This window comes from Phasianus colchicus, chromosome 25 (genome assembly GCF_987193195.1).
Source record: "Phasianus colchicus chromosome 25, bPhaCol1.hap1.1, whole genome shotgun sequence".
In the NCBI taxonomy this organism is placed as follows: domain Eukaryota; kingdom Metazoa; phylum Chordata; class Aves; order Galliformes; family Phasianidae; genus Phasianus; species Phasianus colchicus.
In genome coordinates this window covers 1,192,339-1,212,124 of record NC_143460.1, presented here as the reverse complement: position 1 = coordinate 1,212,124, position 19,786 = coordinate 1,192,339, and the positions used below count along the sequence as shown (strand labels likewise).

The window sequence follows — 19,786 nt, the reverse complement described above, 5'->3', positions numbered from 1 at the left end:
TTTGCCCATCACCCCCTCCCTCCCCGTGCAGCCGTGCTGGCGGCTGCGGGGCCCTGGGGAGCAAAGTCCTCACCGGCGACCGAGCGGTGCAGAGCTGTGGCACTGAGGGCCCCCGCTGCGCTGACCGCCCCCGGAGCGGCGCTGGGCGCTGTGGGGTCCCTGGGAATCGCCGCTGTGCGGCCCCACGGGTCCCCTGTGTGTGGCAGCGGGGGAGGGAGGGGGACTCAGCATCCCCGACCCCTGTAGCCCCACACGCACGCTCCTCCTTCCCCAGCCCAGGGGTTTTTGTAGAGGGAAAACACTGCAGATGCAAAATAGAAATCTCAAAAATCAGGGATATAAAACACGACAGGGCGGTGCAGGAACCGGAGCGCTGCCCCAACCCAGCTCGTACTCCGATTCCTGCCCCGATGCCGTCGCCGAAGCCGCGCTCAGTGGTTTGGGGAGGAAAGTAGGACATCCCGGCTGCCCTGCGGCTGAGCGCTCGGTCAGATCCCCGCGGAGGTTCCCCACCTCTCCGCTGGGGCGTAATGACACCTCCCCTCTTTTCATGAAGCTCCAGCTCTTTCTGATGTAGGGAGGAAAAATACATCGTGGCGGATCATAAAAGCCATCCAAACGCCGACCTGGGGCGAAGCGGGGCGTGGATGCTCGGAAAATGAGAGGTGGCAAGAAAACGAGATGCGAGGGGAGCGCGTTCCCTGCAGGGTTAACCCTCCGCCAGCCCCTGCCCGTCCCCTCCCCGCTCCCTGCCATTGGCTGCCGCTGTGGGTTTAGGCTAACGAGCCTCTAATTGGGACCCCAGCTGACACGGCTCCAGTTTCCTGGGCAGGCAGATCGAAACAACAACAACAACAAAAAAAAAAAAAAAGAAAAGAAAAAAAAAGAAAAGGAAAAATAAAAGAAAGAAAGAAAGGAGGAAAAAAAAAAAAACAAACCAACAAAGCAAAAGGAAACACTGCCCCGGCTGCGTTTGGCTGTTGGATGTTTTCCTTTCGTTTTGCGAAGTCCGCTCGGCTCAGAGCTCCGACCCGACGGGACGGGACGGCACGGCACCGGGCAGGTAGGGGGGGGGGTCCCGCGGGGCTGGGCGGGAGCTCAGCAACGGGGGGAAGCGGATGGCTTCCACGTCCGGGAATTGTTGCGGGGGAAAAGGAAGGGTGGAAAGCGGCGCGAGGGAGAGAGAGGTCGGTCGGCTGTTTGCGGGGAGGAATCGGCGGTGGGAGCGCTGCTCCAGGGGCCTTTGTCTTCGGGGAAAGTGTCCCCGGACGGCGACGTCCTTCGGGAACCCCCCGCCCACTCTCCGGCTGCAGGTGCGGGGCGCAGGGCGGCCCCGGGAGACGCAGCTCCGGACGGCCGTTGTGCCGCGGGGTTCCTCCTCCGCGCGCTGCGATCGGGGCGGTGCGGGGTTGGCCGTGATGGCGCGGAGCGGTGCTGGGGCTGCGCTCGGCTCCGCGTTGCAGCGGGGTAATGGGTCACTGCCGCTCCGAAATGCCCCTTTACAGCACCGGCCTGTTCCCCTGCCGGCAAACAAGCCGCCGTGCCCCGCCGTCCCCTCCGCTCTCTTGGGTGGCAGAGCGGGATGCTGAGACCCCCCCCAACCTGCAGCACTGCGGGGCTCCGATGGCCCTGGAGGTGGCTGCGCTGTGACGCCGAGCATCGGGCTGCTCTTCCAGCTTGGCCCCGCCGTGCTGCAGGACGAGCTGCTCCGGCTCACCCTGCCAGACGTCAGCTTATCTCACCCCCAGAGAGATGCATCTTTATGGCTCTGCATCTTTATTTCCATGTACGTTCGCTGCAGCTGTGTTGACAGGAGCTGAAGCACAAACAGGTTATCCCGTGGGTGAGGTGTGCATACAGAGCCCCTGGGAGCTGCCGGTGTTTGGGGTGTTGGAAGGGGAATCTGGTCCTTTTGGCAATGGCCAGCTGTTGTGTTTCCTCGGGGCCGTGGAGCTGTTTGGTGCTCCGGGAAAACGGGGCAGAGATGCCTGGAAGTAGGGCTGCCGCCATGGGGAGGCGGCTTCTGGATCCCAACGGCTGCAGCAGGCACAGATCAGCTGCGCTGAGTGTTAATGCTGTGATCTCCGCAGGGAGCGGTCCAGGAGCCCCACGCGCTCCCGCAACAGGATGGAGACAGAGGCTGATCCCAGGGAACTGAAGGGGATTAAAATTCTTGTGGATTTCAGGGAGCTGTGATCCCTTCTTCAAGGCAGGGGCCTCTTGTGGCGTCACTGGGGCGGGTGGTGCCAGTATTTGCTGGGATGGCTGTTCACAGCCCCATGAGGACCGAAAAGCTCCAAACAGGCAGGGGGGCACGACAGGGACATCAGCCGTCCTTTGGAGCAGAGCTGAACGGTGGCAATTTGGAGAAAGCCCCGGGTTGAGGGGCTCTAAAAGCCCGAGGGCACTCCATGTGGTGGCACTCGGTTCCTTCTGGGGAGACAGCAGCTTCGTGCCCAGCTCTGTGCTGAGAGCATCCCGCATCCCTCCTCAGGGAAGGATGATGTGGGACCGCCTGGAGGCAGAGGGGAGGGCAGAGGGGATGGGAGCGGAGGAGACGGACCTGTTGGGGCTGCCCGGCTTCTTAGCATGGGAGGCGCGTACCGCTGTCACAGTCTGCGGCTAATTACAGGGACCTGTCTGCAGCCCAGACGGCTGCCAGCCATCGTAATCACATCAAACCGGGATGGGCTGGGCTCTCCTGCACGGCCCCATTGATTCACAGCCCTGTCCCCAGCCTTACCCCAGCGGGCTCCTGCCAGCAGCCCTGGGATGAGGTAGGGCCCTGCATCCGTGGGGCACCCAGGGGGTCCAACGACAGTAGATCAGCCGTGCAGTTTGGGATCTTAGCAAACAGAGCAAAGCTTGGGAATGCCATCTATGTCCCATGGGAGAGATGCATTACCCACAGGGATTGAAGGCAATTGAAGGGTTGGCACCCCACAGCCACAGGGGTTTCAATTCAGCACCCCAGGGACACAGCAGTGCTCCATCACAGCTGTGAGGCTGAGGCTGTTCACTGATCCAACACCACTGGTGGTCCTTCATCAAGCCGGCACCTCTGTGGGCTGCAAATGCACAGAAGTGGGTCAGGTGCGTTCCTCCAAGCAGCAATCTGTAGCCATTCTCAGCATGCAGCCGGCCTGCCCTAACGCTGGCAGTAAGCCACCCTTCTGCTTTATCCCATTGACTGCCAATCTGCCGCGTTAATCATTGACCCCGTTGCACGGCTGGGAAGCCTGAGCTCTGAGCCGTGCACGTACATCCTGGTGCCGAGCTGCAGGATGCACTGCAGCTGGGGCAGAGCTGCGGGAGGGCCTGGAGCCTCCGAGGGCTGAGGCTACCGACCCTCATGCTCACACCTCTCTGCCCTTTCCCGGGGAGCCTTTTTGCGGGGGGTATCAGCTCTTGGGCAGCTCTTGGGGGAGGGGGGGCAGCACGGTGCAGAGGGTCCCACAGGGAGAGCCCCGGGCTGCTGTGCTCTGAGCCCCCAGGAGCCGCCGCATCGCTTTGTTTTGAAAAGCCAAGGCAGGAAGGAAGCGAGCAGTGACAAACGCTGCGTGGGGAGGGGACGGGACGGGTTCGCATCGCAGAGCCCTGAGCCAGGCACGCCGGGCGAGCAGGAACAGCCGCTCGGGGCAGAACAATAGCAGCCCGGGGGGAATAAATTATTTTCCACCAAATTGGGCGAGACCTCGGTCTCCTCCCACTGCTCTGCTCAGGGACAGGCCACTAACTCGGGGCTCAGCCGTGCTGGGAAAGGGCTGGCGGCAGCTGGGGGACATCTCCCACTGTGGGTGCGCAAACATCAAAGTGCGGCTCCCCTGGAGCTGCCCCAGGGTGAGCACAAACGCCCGCGGTCCAATCCCCTCCCCCAAGTCCCCCGACATCCTTTCCCAGCGCTCCACGCCCGGCAGGCAAAGCCCCCACCGCAGGACTTATTTGTAACCCCGGCGATCGCTGCAGGGACTCAGCGAAGAGCCTCGACATCCCCGCCGCGCTGTCCCTGCAGGATGACACCTCCTGGGGACAGACTTCTGCGCGCCGTGCCGAAGTTCTCCCGCAGCTCCGCTCCTCTCTCCGCAGCTCATGTCCCGGCCGAGTCCCGCATGGCCGCAGCGAGACGAGCCCCCCCCGTGCGGCACCGCCACCGCGCTCCCCCCGGCCTCGTCCGACAGCGACTCCGGCTGTGCCCTGGAAGAATACCCGGAGCCCCCCGCAGAGCCCGCGCCCCCCGAGGTGAGCAGCTCCGACCCCGAGGGGCAGACGCGCCTTTAGCTGAAGCGACGCCGCTTCATCTCCTCGGTCACCCGCCTGTGTTTCCCAAGGTCCCCGCCTGCTTCGAGAGCCGACCCACAGATCAACCCCGTCCTGCCGACCGGAGCCTGCTCCGTGTCAGAGCCCTCCTGCAGCAGCTGCCGCCTCAGGACTGCGATGTAAGAAACGCACGCGTTTGTTTGATGCCGCCCTCCCCGCGCTCCGCTGCCGCGGGTCCTTCACCTCCACCTCCCCGCGCAGGAGCGGTACTGCCCCGACCTCGAGGAGGAGGAGAGGAAGCAGCTCCGGGCGTTCAGCGCCCGCCGCCGACGGGACGCGCTGGGCCAGGGGGTGGCAGTGCCAGTGCCGGGCGCCCGCCACGGCTATCCGTGCAGGAAGGTGAGGCCGTTTCCCGACGGACAGCGCGGAGCTGCCCCCGAAACGCAGCCTGACCCCGACCCCGTGCTTTGCAGTGCGGCAAGAGGCTGAGCAAAGGAGACCTCGGGATTGCGGCATCGTGGCTGGGAGAGCAGCTCTGGCACCCACCCTGCTTCTGCTGCCACGTCTGCCACCAGCCCCTGGTGGACCTCATCTACTTCCAGCAGGATGGGAGGATCTACTGCGGTCGGCACCACGCCGAGCTCTTTCGGCCTCGCTGTGCTTCCTGCGACCAGGTGGGCACCAGGCAAGGAGGTGCTTTGGGCTCCGTTGTGCTGTCGTTAGGTGCTGCTGTGCTCTGCTGGCAGCTGCAAACGCAGCAGGACGGGCCAGAGGAGCTCCCTTCCTGCACCCCAGGGATCCCCATGCCCACCCCAAAGCACAAAAAGCATGTTCTGGGCGGTGTGTTCTGTGGCTGGGTGCTTCCTGGGACAGTTTGTTTGTTCCCTTCCAGCTGATCTTCTTGGAAGAGTGCATCGAGGCTGAGGGCCGGCGCTGGCACCCGGAGCATTTCTGCTGCCTGGAGTGCGACGCACCGTTGTGTGGGCAGCGCTACGTGATGCGGAGCGGCCGGCCCTGCTGCCGCAGCTGCTTCAACAACCTCTTTGCCGAGCCGTGCCAGGCCTGCGGGGAACCCATCGGTACGGCCATGCTGCCGGAGAGACAGGTGGGCTGTGGGATACCCCCCTACCCCCCTTAACCTGTGATTCCCTTGTAGGTGTCGACAGCGAAGAGGCCACACACCAGGGTCTGCACTGGCACGCCTGCGCCGCCTGCTTCTGCTGCAGTCTCTGCCAAAAGCCACTGCGTGGGCAGCCACTCACTGCCCACTGCGGGCGGCTCTTCTGCTCCGAGAGCTGCAGCCTGGGCCAGGATGCGTCCTCTGCTGCCTCGACCACCTCCGATTCCTCTGACTCGGCCTTTGTCTCAGCACCGTCCCCTGACTCGACACCTGTCTCCAGAGCCAGCCATGCCACCAGGGCTGGGAGCACCGCGGCAGCTGGGGGCTGCAGACAGCGGGTGGAAAGGGCTGGTAGGGGACCTGAGTGCTCCACTTGCAGGGGGTTGGGAGAGAAATGGAAGCAAAACCAGGCTCTGGGTACTTCACTGGGGATACAGCACATGTGTGCAGCCCCTCAGGGCTGTAGCAGCAGCTGTGGGCTGAGGTTTGGTGAAGACAACCCTGGTGTGCATCCCGGGACAGCCCCTGCTGCACAGGCAACTGCAGCAAGGCAGGCTCAGCCTTCTTCTCCCTCACCCTTCCTTGCTTGCTTTCTTCCAGAGATGCTACCAGATCAGGCCTCTACACATCCTGCGTTCAGGAGCCCAGAGGACCACGGAGCAGCTGTGGAGAGGAGCAAGGATTCTGTGTGCACAGGGATGCTGGAATCATCAGCCAGCCACCCGTCCAATGTTCAGCCCTGCACAGAGGGTCCATGCAGGCTTCTGGGAGGTCCTGAACCCCGAATACTGGCAGGGGATGGAAACCCACGCTTCCAAGTGGGTCTGCCCCCTGCCCGATCTAGCCCATGTCTGCAGGACATTGACCCACAGGATATCATGGAAGAGGACGATTCCTGGTGTCCCACTTGCTCTTCATCCTCAGACTCTGACTCTGAAGAGGAGGGTTTCTTCTTTGGGAAACCCATCCCCAAGCCCGGGATGAACTCTGTAGGCAGGGAGCCCCAGCGCCTGGAGCAGGCGGGGTGCAGGAAGGCGAAGCTGCGGGGCAGCAGCAAGCACTGCAGCGTGTCCTAGCGCAGGGACACTCGGCAAGCAGGGGTCCCCAGGTGCTGCAGAGGCTGCGGGGCAAGGAGGCACTTTGCATGGTATTTGAGCAGAGGGGCAGCAGCTGGGTGCCAAATGCACCAGGCGGGGGGGAAGGAGGGGAGAGCGCCTTGTATGGCACTGCCATCCTGCCAGCACTTGCAGTGGTCTCAATGCATTCCAAAGACCTTTTAGACAGCCCTGGCTGAGGTGGCGGAGGGGGAGGGAGAAGCTGCTGGGATCTTTCACCTGGGATCTTTCAGCTGCTGGCAAAGCACAGCCTGCAATTCCTGCTGGCCTCTCCCTCAATTAGGAACAGGTAAAGCGAGCAGGGAGCGGAGAACCAGCAGCCCGCACTGGGGTATGGTCTCTGACTGCTGTCTCAGACAAACCCAAAGCCCCAGAGAGCAGCTGTGCTCTGGGGAGGGCAGCCAAGGACTTAGGACAAGGGCAGACACCTGCATGGCAGCTGCTGCAGGGATTCCTGCCCAGACTGTCCAGGAGAGATCTGGCCACCAGGGTCAGATCGAGACACCACGTGAGAATCCTCACATATAGAGACATCTTGAAGGACCAGAGCTGATGCTGCCTCACATGGAGCTGTATCCCCTGCCACTGCAGGGAGGAGACCAGTGAGGCAGTTCTGCCACCATGACAGACGATGCTCCAATAAAGCTTGACTGAGACCTGAATGCAGAAGAGCTGACCCCGCCGGGTCTGTTCCTCTTCAGCCCGGGTTTGCAGCAGCATTAACTGTGCTGCTAGAGAACTGTTTTTAATGGGAGCTGAGGGTCCCCAGGGGAGGACTGGGCTGGGGTGTCACTGTGGGACCCCTCCCTGTGCAAGCTGCCCCAGCGGAACAGGAAGGGAGCAATGGCAGTGCTAAGGCTACACCAGGGCTGCAAAAATAACTTCTTTTTGTTTATGAAAACAAGAACAAACCATGAATTGTAAGAGAACATCTATTAAAAACAGGAATAGAATAAAGAGAAGGGGAGGCCCCTCCCCACAGTTGCTCTCCCTCCCCCCTCCCTCCAATAAAACCATCACCTTCTATCACTAAAATACAGGCCTACATATGGCTCCTATCTTGCCCGCAGTCCCAGTTTCTGCCTACATCGGACCCAACCACCCTCCAAACAAAGCCCCCTCCAACCAACCCCCACCTCCAAGAGGGTCTGCATCAGCACATCCCTACAGGCCCAGTGCAGGCTGTGCCAGCACAGCCCTACAGCTCCCCATTCAGCAGCTGGGGTGCGTCGCATCGTACTGCTGGATGAAGTCCTCCATCTCCTTGAGGAGGTGGTTGCGGAGCTCGCGCAGGTTGGCTCTCAGTGCCTTCATCAGCATCGCCTCCATGGAGGGCTCCTTCTGCAGCAGCATTGTGGACACCGTGGCGAAGTTGAGGCAGAAGTCGTGGTAGCCCTGCAGGGAGCAGCTTGGCTTCAGCACGGGGCACCCCAGAACCTCCCTGCCAGCAGCACAAAGGGATTTTTTCCCCCCTCAGGGTGTCCCAGAGGTGGCAGCCTCTTCCCACAGCAGCTGTGCTGAACTGCCCCAGGGCTCGCCCACCACCCAGCACTGCTTTTTTCCCCTGTGGGTTCTGGACCTCCCGAGAGTTCTCCTGTCCCTGACTGGTCCCACACGCCCTCGCCTGTGCCGGGGCTCACCTGCTCGATGCTCTCCTTCTTGGTGAGGATGGCGGCAGAGCGCGGGTCTGTGCTGCTGGGGGAATGTGCGGAGCGTGGGGGGCGGGGTACGCTCTGGAAGCCTGCAGCCTGGGCAGTGGAAGAAGTGAGGTGAGGTTGGATGCTCTGAAGGGGAGAAGGCCTGGGCGAGGGACCAGGTGTGGGTGGCACCACACTGGAGCTGCCAGCTGGGGACCAGGTACCCTGGGGGGAACCTGCTGGGACCTCGCCACCCTTCCCTCTCGTGCAGGAGGCTGCCCCTTGCTTCCCACGTCCACTGCAGCTCCAGCAGCCCTGCCTTCAAAACCCGAGGGCCCCACTGGCTGATTTCTCTTTCCCATCAGGCAGCAATTCAGCCTCTCTGCAGCACCTTTGCCTGCTTCACTAAAGCTCAACACCTGGGCTTGCTCACGCTCCAGCACGCTCTCAATCTCCACATTACTTTTTTGGTCTTTCTCCACACGGACTCCAATTTATCAGCCTCTCCTGAAGAGCCAGCAGCAGGGCTGCTGTGGGCTCTGCATCCAAAGAAAGCAGGAGGACCTCCCCCCAAGGCTGCTGGCTTAGATTGGTGTTCATGGGCCTCCCTGCAGCTGCTTCCCGGAGACACAGGGGCACCATCCTTGCACAGTGCACAGGGCAGGGCTGTGCACGTACCAGCTCTGTCCAAGCCCAAGGAGGCTGCCCGGTCCTGGCTGCTGCTGCTGCCTCAGTGCAGACACTGGAGCCGGCCTCGCTGGGCTGTGTGCTGCTGGGCTCCACAGTAACTTCCAGCGGGATCTGTGAGTTTCAGATTGGTGAAGGCCACAAAGATGCAGTGGGAAGGCACCCAGGGGACGAAGGCAGACGCTAGGTGAGAACAGTGGGAGCCAGCGCTGCAAGCTGATGCTGCTGCCTTCAGGAGGGGGAAACCTCAGGCTCTCTTGTCCCAGGAGGAAACACCACAGAGTAGTGCAGCCACAGGCTCAAACCCACCCCATCCTGGGCAGCTGCTGCCTCCGCTGCACCAGCAACACATGGCAGATGCTGCCATGCTTGAGAGGGCAGGCAAAGCTCAGCATGTACCTCCAAAACGGGCCAGCACTGACAGCCTCAGCAGGCTACAGAGATAATGGACTGTGCAGATACAGCTCAGCACTTCCACTAGCCTCAGGGACCCTTTGGCTGCGTGGCTTTATCTGTGCAAAGCACTACAGATGCGTTCCAGAGTCCATAGAGAGGCACTGTGATAGACCCCGGGCAAAAGGAAGAATGAGGTTCACGGAGGGGACCACAAAACCCCACCTCCCTGGTGGCACGACATTTAGGCAGAAAGAGGAGACAGATGCATGAGGGCATACCAGCTCCCAGCCTTCCTCCTCGCTGGTGCTGGTTGTCTCCGAGGAGACTGGCTCCAATTCCAGGGCACAGAGCTGCTGGCTGCCTGCAGCTTCCTCTCCTCCTTCGGGCTCCACCTGCAGGCACGCAATAGCATGAGGCAGGGATGTTCATCTGTCCCAGAGAAAAGAGCCGGGTAGACAGGACAGGCAGAGTGCTGAAACCCAAAGGAAACCAGGGGATGTGCAGCCCAAGAGAAAAGTCAGGAAAACATCCTGCTTCCATTTCTGTCCAAGAGATACCGAGGTGAAGAGTGCAGGAGAGAAGCGAGGTGTGACACAGGTGGAAGGGATCCCGAGCTGGGCAGCTCCTGGGTGAAAGTCTCTCAGTATGCACTCAGGAAAGAGGTGCACACATACTGGCTTTGATCCTGCCGCTGGCTCCTGCTCCGCTGCCTGGGGGTCAGTGCCCGGGCTCTTCTCTGGGCTCTTCTCTGCATGCCCGGGCCGTTCCAGCACCTCGCTGCTTGCCACCAGCCGGCCCTGGGGGAAATCCTGCTGGTCAAGGCCACGGCAGCACCAAGGGATCACGTGGCCATGAAACTGGAGTCACCGCCGTGTACCTGGGGTAAAAACCCACCTCATCCACCTGCTGCTCGCTTTGCAGACTGTTCTTGCAGGCAGCAAGTGATTGGGGAGCAGCGAGCTGCTCTCTGAGCCCCAGCTGGCTCTCCGCGGAGCAGGACTGAGAGGGCTTGGAGGATGGATGGCACCCTGTGGAAACACAATGGCACTTAATACACAAAGCGCCAACCCTCCCCATGCAGACGCTGCTGGCTGCACACACCACACAGGGGTCCTGGGCGGCAGCCAGCGCTGCAGCAGCACCAACCTTGGGAGCTGCTGGGAGAACGGCTGTGGTCTGCTGTCTCCTGCTGGATGGGCCGAAGGAGTCGGCAGCGTCTCCGGCGTGGGCCACAATGGCGCTGGGGTGAGCAGTTGTCCCAGGAGACTTCTTGCTCCCTACAGGAGCAAAGGCAGCCCCAAGGGAAATTCAGGCTGGCGAGGATCTCTGGCGCAACCTCCCACCTTTGGCAGGGTCAGCTTCAACGCTGCATTGCCCTGCAGCACTGTTTAACCCACTGCACCCGCCTGCTGCCCGCAGCCAATTGCTGTGTGCCACAGCTGAGCCTAGACCTGTTTGCACATGCAGCACAGCTCCCCCCCCACCCGAGATCCCAGAGGGGACCACCACTCCTCAGCCAACCCATGCGAACTATGCTCAGCCCAGACCCCCAGCAGGATGTAGAAGACAACCCCTTTCCAGCCCATTGCCCCAGCCTCGCTGCAGGCACCCACCATGGGAATCCAGCAGGACGCTGCTCCTGGCTGGGGAACTCAGGCTGGGCAAAGAAGTCCCGGTGATGCAGCTGTGGTATCTGAGGAGAGCAGAGGTTTACACACTGAGCAAGTAAGGAGACACACCAGTTGGCACAAGTGATGTGATCTGCCATCCTCATCGCAGAGTAGCAAACTGCCCTTTTTGCCCTTTACCCATCCCAAGTGTCACGGCCACTGCCATCCCTCCCCAGCCCACCACTCCTCACCGGCTACAAGTCCTCAACAGACATTACCTCATGGCTCTGGTGGTCCTCTCTGTACATCCAGTGAGGTGGTGGCACATCATGGTTCTTGGGGGCCCATCTCCAATTCTCCTCATTCTGCAGGATGTCAGCAGGGCCAGGGAAAGGCCAGGGCTGCCTGGGACCGGGCTGCCAAAGCAAACAGCTGCTGGTGAGGCCAGCAACTCATTTGGAGCAGCCAGGCACCCTGCAGGCTTCCAGGGGCATTTTGGTTGTGCTCTGGGTTCCTCTGCCCACTGAGATCTTTCCACCTCCCCTCTTCCCAGTGGAATCCCACCCTTTGGCCAACCCAAATTTGGAGGAGAACCCCAACAGCTCTGCCCACCCCCGACCTCTTACCAGATGCATTCTTCCCCTGGCTCTCCAGTGCTGCTGCTCCCATGGAGGATCGCACCAGGCATCCCAGGGGCCATGAGCACGTGGAGGTGGTGGCCCAGCCTGACGCAGATAGGGCTGCAGAGGGGACACAGGCAGAGGAAAGCAGGATGAGAGCCTCCCCACTGCTGCTGCCTCCCCCATCCTCACGGAATGTCACGCAGAGATGGGGAGCCCAAAATCCTGCCATCTGTAGTCACAGACAAGTCCCAGCCTTCCCAACTCCCTCCTGTACCACGGAAATGCTCTCCCAGCTTCTCTGCATGCCAAGGCATGGAGCACTGGATCCCCACCCTCACTGTCCCACACACAAGTCCCACAAAGCTCCTGTGCTCCCAGCCACGACCGCAGCCCCACCTACCCCCCAGGGAAAGGCCCGGGGCCCCCTCCTGCAGAACTGCTTCGAGGACATCTTGCCAAAGCGCTGCTCCAGCCTTGATCCCTTTGGGAAGGAGGTCCTTAGCAAGTCCTCATTGGGCTGCAGAGAAAGTGGTGTGGGTGAGTACATCCTGCAGGATGGGCACTACCGTCTGTTTGGGGTCAGCTTCCCAGTGGTGCCACCCACAGCTGTCCCTGCTCTGCTGAGCTCCAAGCACTTGGGCCCCCTGGAGCACAACGCGGTACTGCCAGCAGCAAAGGCAGTGCAGAACTGCTCCCCATCCCCAGAGGGGACAAGGTTCCCCGCAGTGCTGCTGCTGTTCCCTCACACTGCACACATCCACTGCCGGGTCTCCCCACCCATCCCAGATCTCCACCTGCTCACGGCGATGCTTCCATTGCCCGCTGCACCCTGCACAGGTCACAGCGCCCAGCAGCACCACCCCACTATTGTTCCTCTTGTGTTGGCTCACAGCACCAGGGCACTTCACAGACTGCCTGGGAACGCGTTGGTGATCTCCCCCCACAGCGCCTGCACAGCTCAGGGCTCAGTGCTTATGGCACAGAACAGCAGCAGGGCAAGCAGGGCTGGCTATGCCCTGACACTGCCGACCTGGGGACAGTGGGCTCTTGGAGCAGCCAGGGCAGGCAGGCATCCTCAGCATCCTGCCAGGAGCCACAGCACAGACATCCTCCCCTCGTCCCATTGAGCAGCAGGGACCGAGCTACTGGACAGCAAGGAGTGCAGCAGTAAAAAAGTAAAGACTTTTATCCCCGGATTGGGGTTTCACCTGGCAGGTCAGTCCCAGGGGGCCTTGCAGGGGGCTGACCTGCTGGCAGAGGCCCAGCACCAGCAAGCGTGGGATGCAGCGGGGATGGAACCTCCTCCCTGCACAGGGCAGATCGCACCACCTCTGTTTGTTGAATGCAGCCCAACAGGAAGCAGCGGCTGTCAGCAGCTGGCTGTTAATCCCCCCCCGGCCAGCTACCTTTGTACCCCTCCTGCCCGCTTGTTTGCTGCAAGGTGCCAAAAGCCAAGCTGCAATGATTTGCGGAATAAAACTCTCTAACCCACGAAAGGTTATAAGAGCAGATATGTTCTATTTCAGCGCTGTGCCACACACTGGGTACAGGGGGGATCGCTGCTCCTAGCTTGCACACCAGAGTGGGATCTCAATACCTTCATAAGCCAAGCCCATACATATTCAGCAGTATTTCCCAAGACCTACTGACACATTCAGTACTTTTCTGGGAATTCGTTGAAACACTGTCCCTCCCCCTAGTGCATGTGCAGTAGCTTCCTCTGGTGGTCGTTGGATGAAGGCTCGACATCTCCCTCCCCACCTGGTGGTCATCCCTGGATGAAGTCAGTAGTCTTCCTCGCCATGTCCTTCCGACCTTTGTCCCAGTTTTGAGCTCTTCTCCCACCCTGCGTGCCTCTGCAATTTCTTATCCTGTTTGTTCCCCTTTCCATTGTTCTCTCATTGGCCCCCTTCTGGTGATTTGAGAAGGCTTCCTTATGGGAATGCATTTGGGCTAGCAAAAGTTAAACTAAGCAATTCCTTCCGAGTAAGCAAAAGTTAAACTAGGCAATGCTATTTGCAAATTCCTTTTGAGTTAGCAAAACCAAGCGGTGTTATAGACCCTCACATCTTGTATTCTTCAGCTTACTATCTCAGCAACACCTTCCAGGAGTCTTTACTTTTTACAGAGCGCCTCCTGATGTTGGCCGCAGCTGCTGGCAACACCCATCCACAAGAGGGGCACAGAGCATGGCTGGCAGCTGTGGAATATGGCCCAAGCACAGCCTGCTGAAGCAGGGGAGAGGTGGGGTAAGACCAGAGAACAGGACGCAGCACAGGTCTGGTAGCCAGCCTCTGTTTGATAACGAGAGCTGCCCCAAGTTGGGCAGGCTGGATAAGGCCACGGCTACGCCTCTGTCACTCCACCTGCCCTATCTAGGCTTAACAACACGCAGACTAGCACTCATGTCAAGAGTCTGAGCTGTGACTGCAATCTGTCGAGGAAAAGGGAGAATAACTCCCATGGCAAAGACACAGAAAGCATAAAAGCAGGTAACAAAAATGAGGTCTTAAGGAATCAAGCGAAGATTCTCTTTCACTTTTCTTTGCACATCATACGTTTTCTATACCCATGTTTATTTCTTAATTTGCATAACCTGTGACACAGTACTTTCTTGCTTATCACGGGAAATCACGTGAGAAAAGGGGATCCAGTCAGGATGCTGAGGACATCTTCTGGGGTTCCTCTCAGCCGGCCTGAGACCTGCCCAGCACGCAACCCCCAGATCCAGACCTGCGACCACTGTACCAGCAGGACAGGTCATACAGCCTTACCCGACCTAACTGAACTTCTCTGGGATACCGATGAGGTACAGACTGCAACAGCAGTCTGTGCTCAGAGCACGTGTAGTACATTGTCTGAGTGCAGCTGATAGCTGTCAGTGACGCGTGCTGCAATCACTGCCTTCCCGCTGGTCGCTTCGGAGCTGACTGCAGCCCCCCCTTATCTCCTAAGGGCTGCACACACCCAAAACGGCACCTCTTCTCCAACCGGTCTCCAATAAACAGAAACAGGCAATTTCTTCTCCCTAGGCTCTCTTTGTTTCACCAACCTTTGCTTAAAGCAGTTTAATGCAAAGCCTGCAAACTCACTGCGCCGTGCGTCACTCCATCAGCCCCACAACAGCCCTCACTGCTGCCTCATTCCCAGCTCTGGAGGCTCCTGCAGGCACGGTCGCTCAGGCAGACAGCAAGCACATCTCCTGCGCACAGAGCCCACATCCCAGGCCGTGCCTCTGCCCCACTCCGTCGCTGCCACGTGTTCCCCAGGATGCTCCCAGCTTTGTGCCAGGGGCATTTTGGGGAGCAGCGCACCCCAGCAGCATGGCTGCTCTGGCACAGCCCGAGGAGCTGAGAAGGAAGGCTGAGAGGAGCGTGTGGTGGCCGTGGTGGCCCTGGCAGGACAGCGCTCAGCACAAAGGGATGCTGCCCTCACACCCACCTACGCGGATGGCAGAAGCTGAGCAGCAGAGAGCTCCGCTCCTCGGGCAGGGCTGGCTCAGCCGCGCCGGGACAGCTGGGAAGCTGCAGTTCAGCACTGCTGGCTTGGCCAAGAGCTGCCAAAGCCGTCCGTGTCTGCTCACCTTCCAACACCACGGCTGCCTTCATCTCCTGCTTGCAGCGCTGCAAACCCCATCGCCTCAGCCCGGGGCTGCTCCGAAGCTTTGCCCACGGCGCTGCTGCCGGCCCAGCACACCCCCTGCTGGTGCGGCCACGCACACGGCGCCTCCTCTTTGCCCGTGCTTCCAAAGGAGCCACATTCCCATTTCCTTAGCTCTGGACAGCCAGATATGTTAGTGCTCGGGGCAGGCAGCTCGCCCAGCCACATAACGAGACGTCTCACTTTCCTGCTGCTTAATGAACATCTGCTTTCTTTCACGTGGGTATGGATGGTGGTTGGCAACGCACAGATAACAAGCTGGTCCAAACTGGCCTGGCCTGCAATGCAAACTCCCTCCTTATTCCAGAGAGTAAAGCAGAGTTTGTGACCTTGCAGTAACGCGCGAGGGAGATAAGGGAGAGCAGGGAGACCAAGCTTGAGCTCCCCAGTGCCAAACATTAGCAAAGGAGGAGATAGCAAGGAAAATTCCAAGTCTGAAGCAGACTCAAACCTTAAAAGATGCCACGTGAGCAGTGCTGCAAACACTGAGGGGGCAGCTCGTGGCCCATCGGGGCTGGCTGCTTCCCAGCGCTGCTCCCACCCCGCAGATAACATGCAGCTTTCCAGCTGGTCGGTTAATTGCAGCCTCAATAGCCATAAATCAATTAACTAACTGGGCGGATCAATTAGCTCTTTGCGATTTGGGAAAAGAATCCAGCAGCACGGACAAAAGTGTCCCCAGCCTACGTGGCCTCTGTGGCAGCACGTCACCTTGCGAGGGGAGCACCAGCAGCTACGGCGGCTCCTTGCCTACTGTTACCTACCAGACCACGTCCTCCTCCTGACGACCCGGGCATCCGCAGACAGGAGGATAAGGAGCTCCCACGGATGTGGGGACGCTGCCAACTATTTCTAGTATTTACTCCTTGTACAGTAAGGTTATAGGATACAGCAGTTACTGAATTCCTGGTGTAAAAGTCCAGGACTGCGTTTGCGGAGCTCAGCAAACAGGTGACTCTGCAAGGTGTCACGACATCTACCTGAATGCAGACAACCACACAAATCCTGCAGAACATCAGCAGGAAAAGCAGAAGGGACTGTCACTGGAGAACAGTTTGGGCTAGACCCAAGTTTGAAAGCTATTCTGTCCCTGGGGAGAGCAGCACAGCATCTCCTGACGAACAGCGCCCATCAGCTGCACGGCTGTGTGCGCGCCCTGCAGTGGGGACAGCACAAACCTCTGCGAGCGCCCCGGTGGTGCAGAAGTGCCCTGTAGAGCTGCACAGAACAAAGCTTCCACACAAAAAAAGCAGTGAAGGCTGACAGGGATAAGGCAGAAGTGAGAATTGCTACAGGTCCTCAAAGTGGAGCAAAAGAGCAGGAAGCAGCCAAAAGAAGCAGCGGGTGACCAGCTGTGCTGCAGAGCCAAAGCCGAGCAAAAAGCTCGTGCTCAGGGCTGTGCCCAACTATTGCAAAACCTCGGGGCTCACCAGCACTGCTGCTGACCTGCGGGAGCTGCGTGCAGGCAGCCAAGAGCTGGGCGGTTCAGCAAAGTGAACACAAAATTGTGTGAAACTTTAGGCACGTGCAGGGTGGGACAGAGAGAACAGAAGGGATATTTTCCAAACAACGCTGCTGAAACACCATCCTGCCCACGTGTACCAGCAGTGCTTCCACAGCGACGCCTTTTGGATCGGAGCAGCGTGGTTACAAACAGCCCAGCTCTGGCAGCCCTGCCTGGAAAATTCGCTCAGGCACAGGCAACGTCCCACGCAGCGTTTCAGGCATTCCCCCACTTTCTATGCATTTCTCTCTTATCTCACGTCCTGCAGGCAGCAAGCCTCAGGCAGCAGCACAGCTGCCCTTATCACCCGCTATGAAACATTGTTCCCAGGCACAGAAATCTTCCAGTCCAACCAGCCTCGGCCAGGAGCTGACGGCACTCAGCAGGCGGTCAGTTTCCGCACAGGGGAAGCTCATGGCCACAGACACCCCAGACTTCTGCTTCCTGCCACTGAACCGCTGCATGGGCAGCTTGCCAGGCCTGGGCTGGATGTGCCTGCTCACCAGCCAGCGTGCAGCACGCGTCTGCTGGCCATGAGCTTGAGCAAGGCTTTTCCTTTAGTGACAGAAGCCGCCATAAACGGGATCCCGGGTTAGAACTGGACAAAAATACAGAGAAAGAACAGCTCTGCTGGCCCAGGACCCACCAACCTGGGAACACAGCACGGCCTTGAAGAGCATCCTTGAGCTATACACAGAAGAAACTCAGACACCTGGAGAGATTTGCGGTAAGTACAGCACAAAGAAACCACAAAAACGGTCCTATTGCCTGGGAAAGCACAGGTCAGATTGGGAAACTGAAAACCGGCGTGGGAAAGCCAAAGTCTGCAACCGGCATTGGCCTCTCCAGGTGGCACTGCTCTCCAGCTGGGCCTAAAGATTGAAAGGCAACTCAGCATCTACCCAAAAGAGAGCATCTCAGAGAGAGATGCCCCACGAGAACTTCTCCATGTGACACGTCCCAACGGATGGATCCTTGCACGGACGCAAGGCTGCCTCCCCACTCGGTGATGTGGCGCATCCACAACAGCAGCCTTCAGCCCCCACTAACAGCACAGCAGAGAAACGTGACCCTGTCTGCCACCTCATCACACCGCCACCCCTCCCCAGCCCACCTCTGCTCACCGGCTGCAGGTCCTTGACAAACATTACCTCACAGCTCTGGTGCTCCTCTCTGTAGACTGAGGGAGGTGGTGCCACATCACAGTCTTGCGGTGCCCCTCTCCAATTCTCCTCACTGCGGAGGATGTCAGCAGGGCCAGGGAAAGGCCCGGGCTGCCTGGGATCGGGCTGCCAAAGCAAACAGCCGCAGGTGAGGACAGCAGCTCATTTATCATAGAATCATAGAACCACAAGGTCGGAAAGGACCTACAAGATCATCTAGTCCAACCGTCCTCCCATCACCACTGCTACCACAGGCACTAAACCAGATCCCGTAGCTCCACCACCTCCCTGGGCAGCCATGCCGGTGCCTGACCACTCTCTGAGAGAAAAAGCTTTTCCTTATGTCTAATCTAGACCTCCTCTGCTACAGCTCGTGGCCGTTTCCTCGGGGCTTGTTTGTTGCCTGGGAGAAGAGGCCAAACCCCTCCTCATCACAACCTCCCTTCACGTAGTTGCAGAGTGCAATGAGGTCTCCCCTGAGCCTCCTCTTCTCCACACTAAACAGTCCCAGCTCCCTCAGTTGCTCCTCATAAGAACTGTGCTCCAGACCCCTCACCAGTTTCGCTGCCCTTCTCTGGACACTTTCCAGGGTCTCAGTGTCTTTCTTGTAGTGAGGGGCCCAAAACTGAACACAACACCACAACACTTGAGGTGCAGCCTCACCAGTGCTGAGTACAGGGGGATGACGACCTCCCTGCTCCTGCTGGCCACGCTATTTCTAATGCAGTCCAGGATGCTGTTGGCCCTCTTGGCCACCTTGGATGGCTGTCGGCTCGTGTTCAGACGAGCATCAACCAACACCCCCAACCAACACTTCCCTCTTCACAGTCTTCTGGCCACTCTGCCCCATGCCTCTGGGGTTGTTGTGGCCAAAGCGCAGGACCCGGCAGTTGGCCTTCCTGAACCTCATCCCATTTACCTCAGCCCAGCGATCCAGTCTAGCTAGATCCCCTCTCAAGGGCCTCAGGCAGATCGACACCACCTCCCAACTCGGAGTCATCTGCAAACTTACTGAGGCTGTACTCAATGCCCTCATCTAGGTCATCACTAAAGATATTTAACAAGATGGGCCCCAGTACCGACCCCTGGGGGACACCACTTGGAATGGGTTGCCAGCTGGACTTAACTCCATTAACCACCACCCGCTGGGCACGGCCCTCCAGCCAGTTCCTTACCCAAAAAAGGGTCAACCAGTCCAGGCCACGGGCAGCCAGTTTCCCCAGGAGAATACTGTGACAGCCCGTGACAAAGGCTTTGCTGAAGTCTAGGCAGGCAACATCAACAGCCTTTCCCCCGTCTACCAGTCTGGTCACCCAGTGGTAGAAGGAGATGAGGTCGGTCAAGCGCGACCTGCCTTTTGTGAACCCGTGCTGCCTGGGCCTGATCCCCGGGAGCAGCCACGCCTCCTGCAGGCTCCCAGGGGGATTTTGGCCGTGCTCTGGGTTGGGCCGTGCCCACTGAGCTCTTTCCAACTCTCCTCTTCCCCAGGGCAGACCCACCCTCTGGCCGACCCAAACTTGGAGGAGAACCCCAGCAGCGCTGCCCACCCCGTGCTGCCCAGCTGCTCGCCCCCATCTCTTACCGGACGCGTTCTTCCCCTGGCTCTCCGGGGCTGCTGCTCCCACGGAGCGTCGCGCCAGGCGTCCCGGGGGCCGTGAGCGCGCGGAGGCGGCGGCCCGGCCCGACGCGGATAGGGCTGCAGAGGGGACGCGGGGAGAGGAAGGCAGGATGAGAGCCTCCCCGCTGCCGCAGCCTCTCGCAGCCACTCCGCGTCCCAAGGCTGGGAGCGGCGGGTCCCCACCCTCAGCGCCCCGCTCCCAAGTCCCACAGAGCTCCCGCGCTCCCAGCCGCTGCCGCAGCCCCGCCTACCTCCCGGCGCGCCCTGCCGCACGACTGCTTCGAGGCCATCCCGCCCAGCGCCGCTCCGCGCCGCTCCCCGCAGGGAGCAGCTCCTCGGCGGACCGGCGCGGCCCGGGCCGCAGCAACGGCGCCGAGGGCGCGGGAGGAGGGGGCG

General features: G+C 59.9%; 2 protein-coding genes across 9 annotated transcripts; one reads left to right on the top strand and one right to left on the bottom strand.

Moving 5' to 3' along the window:
• The first annotated feature begins 849 nt into the window (after positions 1 to 849).
• Positions 850 to 7,539, top strand: PRICKLE4 (prickle planar cell polarity protein 4). 7 transcript variants are annotated; one of them, XM_031605836.2, is made up of 8 exons: positions 852 to 1,063; positions 4,087 to 4,239; positions 4,329 to 4,436; positions 4,519 to 4,656; positions 4,731 to 4,931; positions 5,150 to 5,336; positions 5,414 to 5,728; positions 5,978 to 7,535. In XM_031605836.2, the coding sequence occupies exons 2-8, from the start codon at positions 4,090 to 4,092 to the stop codon at positions 6,451 to 6,453; spliced, it is 1,575 nt and encodes a 524-aa protein (XP_031461696.2). In that variant the 5' UTR covers positions 852 to 1,063; positions 4,087 to 4,089; the 3' UTR covers positions 6,454 to 7,535. The 7 variants fall into 7 exon arrangements, with proteins under 7 accessions (XP_089980521.1, XP_089980520.1, XP_031461695.2 ...); XM_090124398.1 differs by lacking the exon at positions 852 to 1,063 and adding an exon at positions 3,532 to 3,840; XM_090124395.1 differs by having other exon boundaries at positions 850 to 1,063; positions 4,013 to 4,239; positions 5,414 to 7,539.
• A 17-nt stretch (positions 7,540 to 7,556) lies between these two features.
• Positions 7,557 to 19,737, bottom strand: LOC116236960 (uncharacterized). 2 transcript variants are annotated; one of them, XM_090124401.1, is made up of 14 exons: positions 19,642 to 19,737; positions 19,355 to 19,468; positions 17,761 to 17,898; positions 11,846 to 11,962; positions 11,449 to 11,562; positions 11,101 to 11,238; positions 10,826 to 10,905; positions 10,359 to 10,489; positions 10,107 to 10,240; positions 9,887 to 10,009; positions 9,491 to 9,604; positions 8,808 to 8,930; positions 8,133 to 8,240; positions 7,557 to 7,887 (listed from the first exon to the last, which is right to left on the bottom strand). In XM_090124401.1, exons 1-14 carry the CDS (start codon positions 19,678 to 19,680, stop codon positions 7,705 to 7,707), a joined length of 1,656 nt encoding a protein of 551 aa, XP_089980527.1. In that variant the 5' UTR covers positions 19,681 to 19,737; the 3' UTR covers positions 7,557 to 7,704. The 2 variants fall into 2 exon arrangements, with proteins under 2 accessions (XP_089980527.1, XP_089980528.1); XM_090124402.1 differs by lacking the exon at positions 8,808 to 8,930 and having other exon boundaries at positions 7,559 to 7,887; positions 19,642 to 19,736.
• Between the last annotated feature and the right edge of the window lie 49 nt (positions 19,738 to 19,786).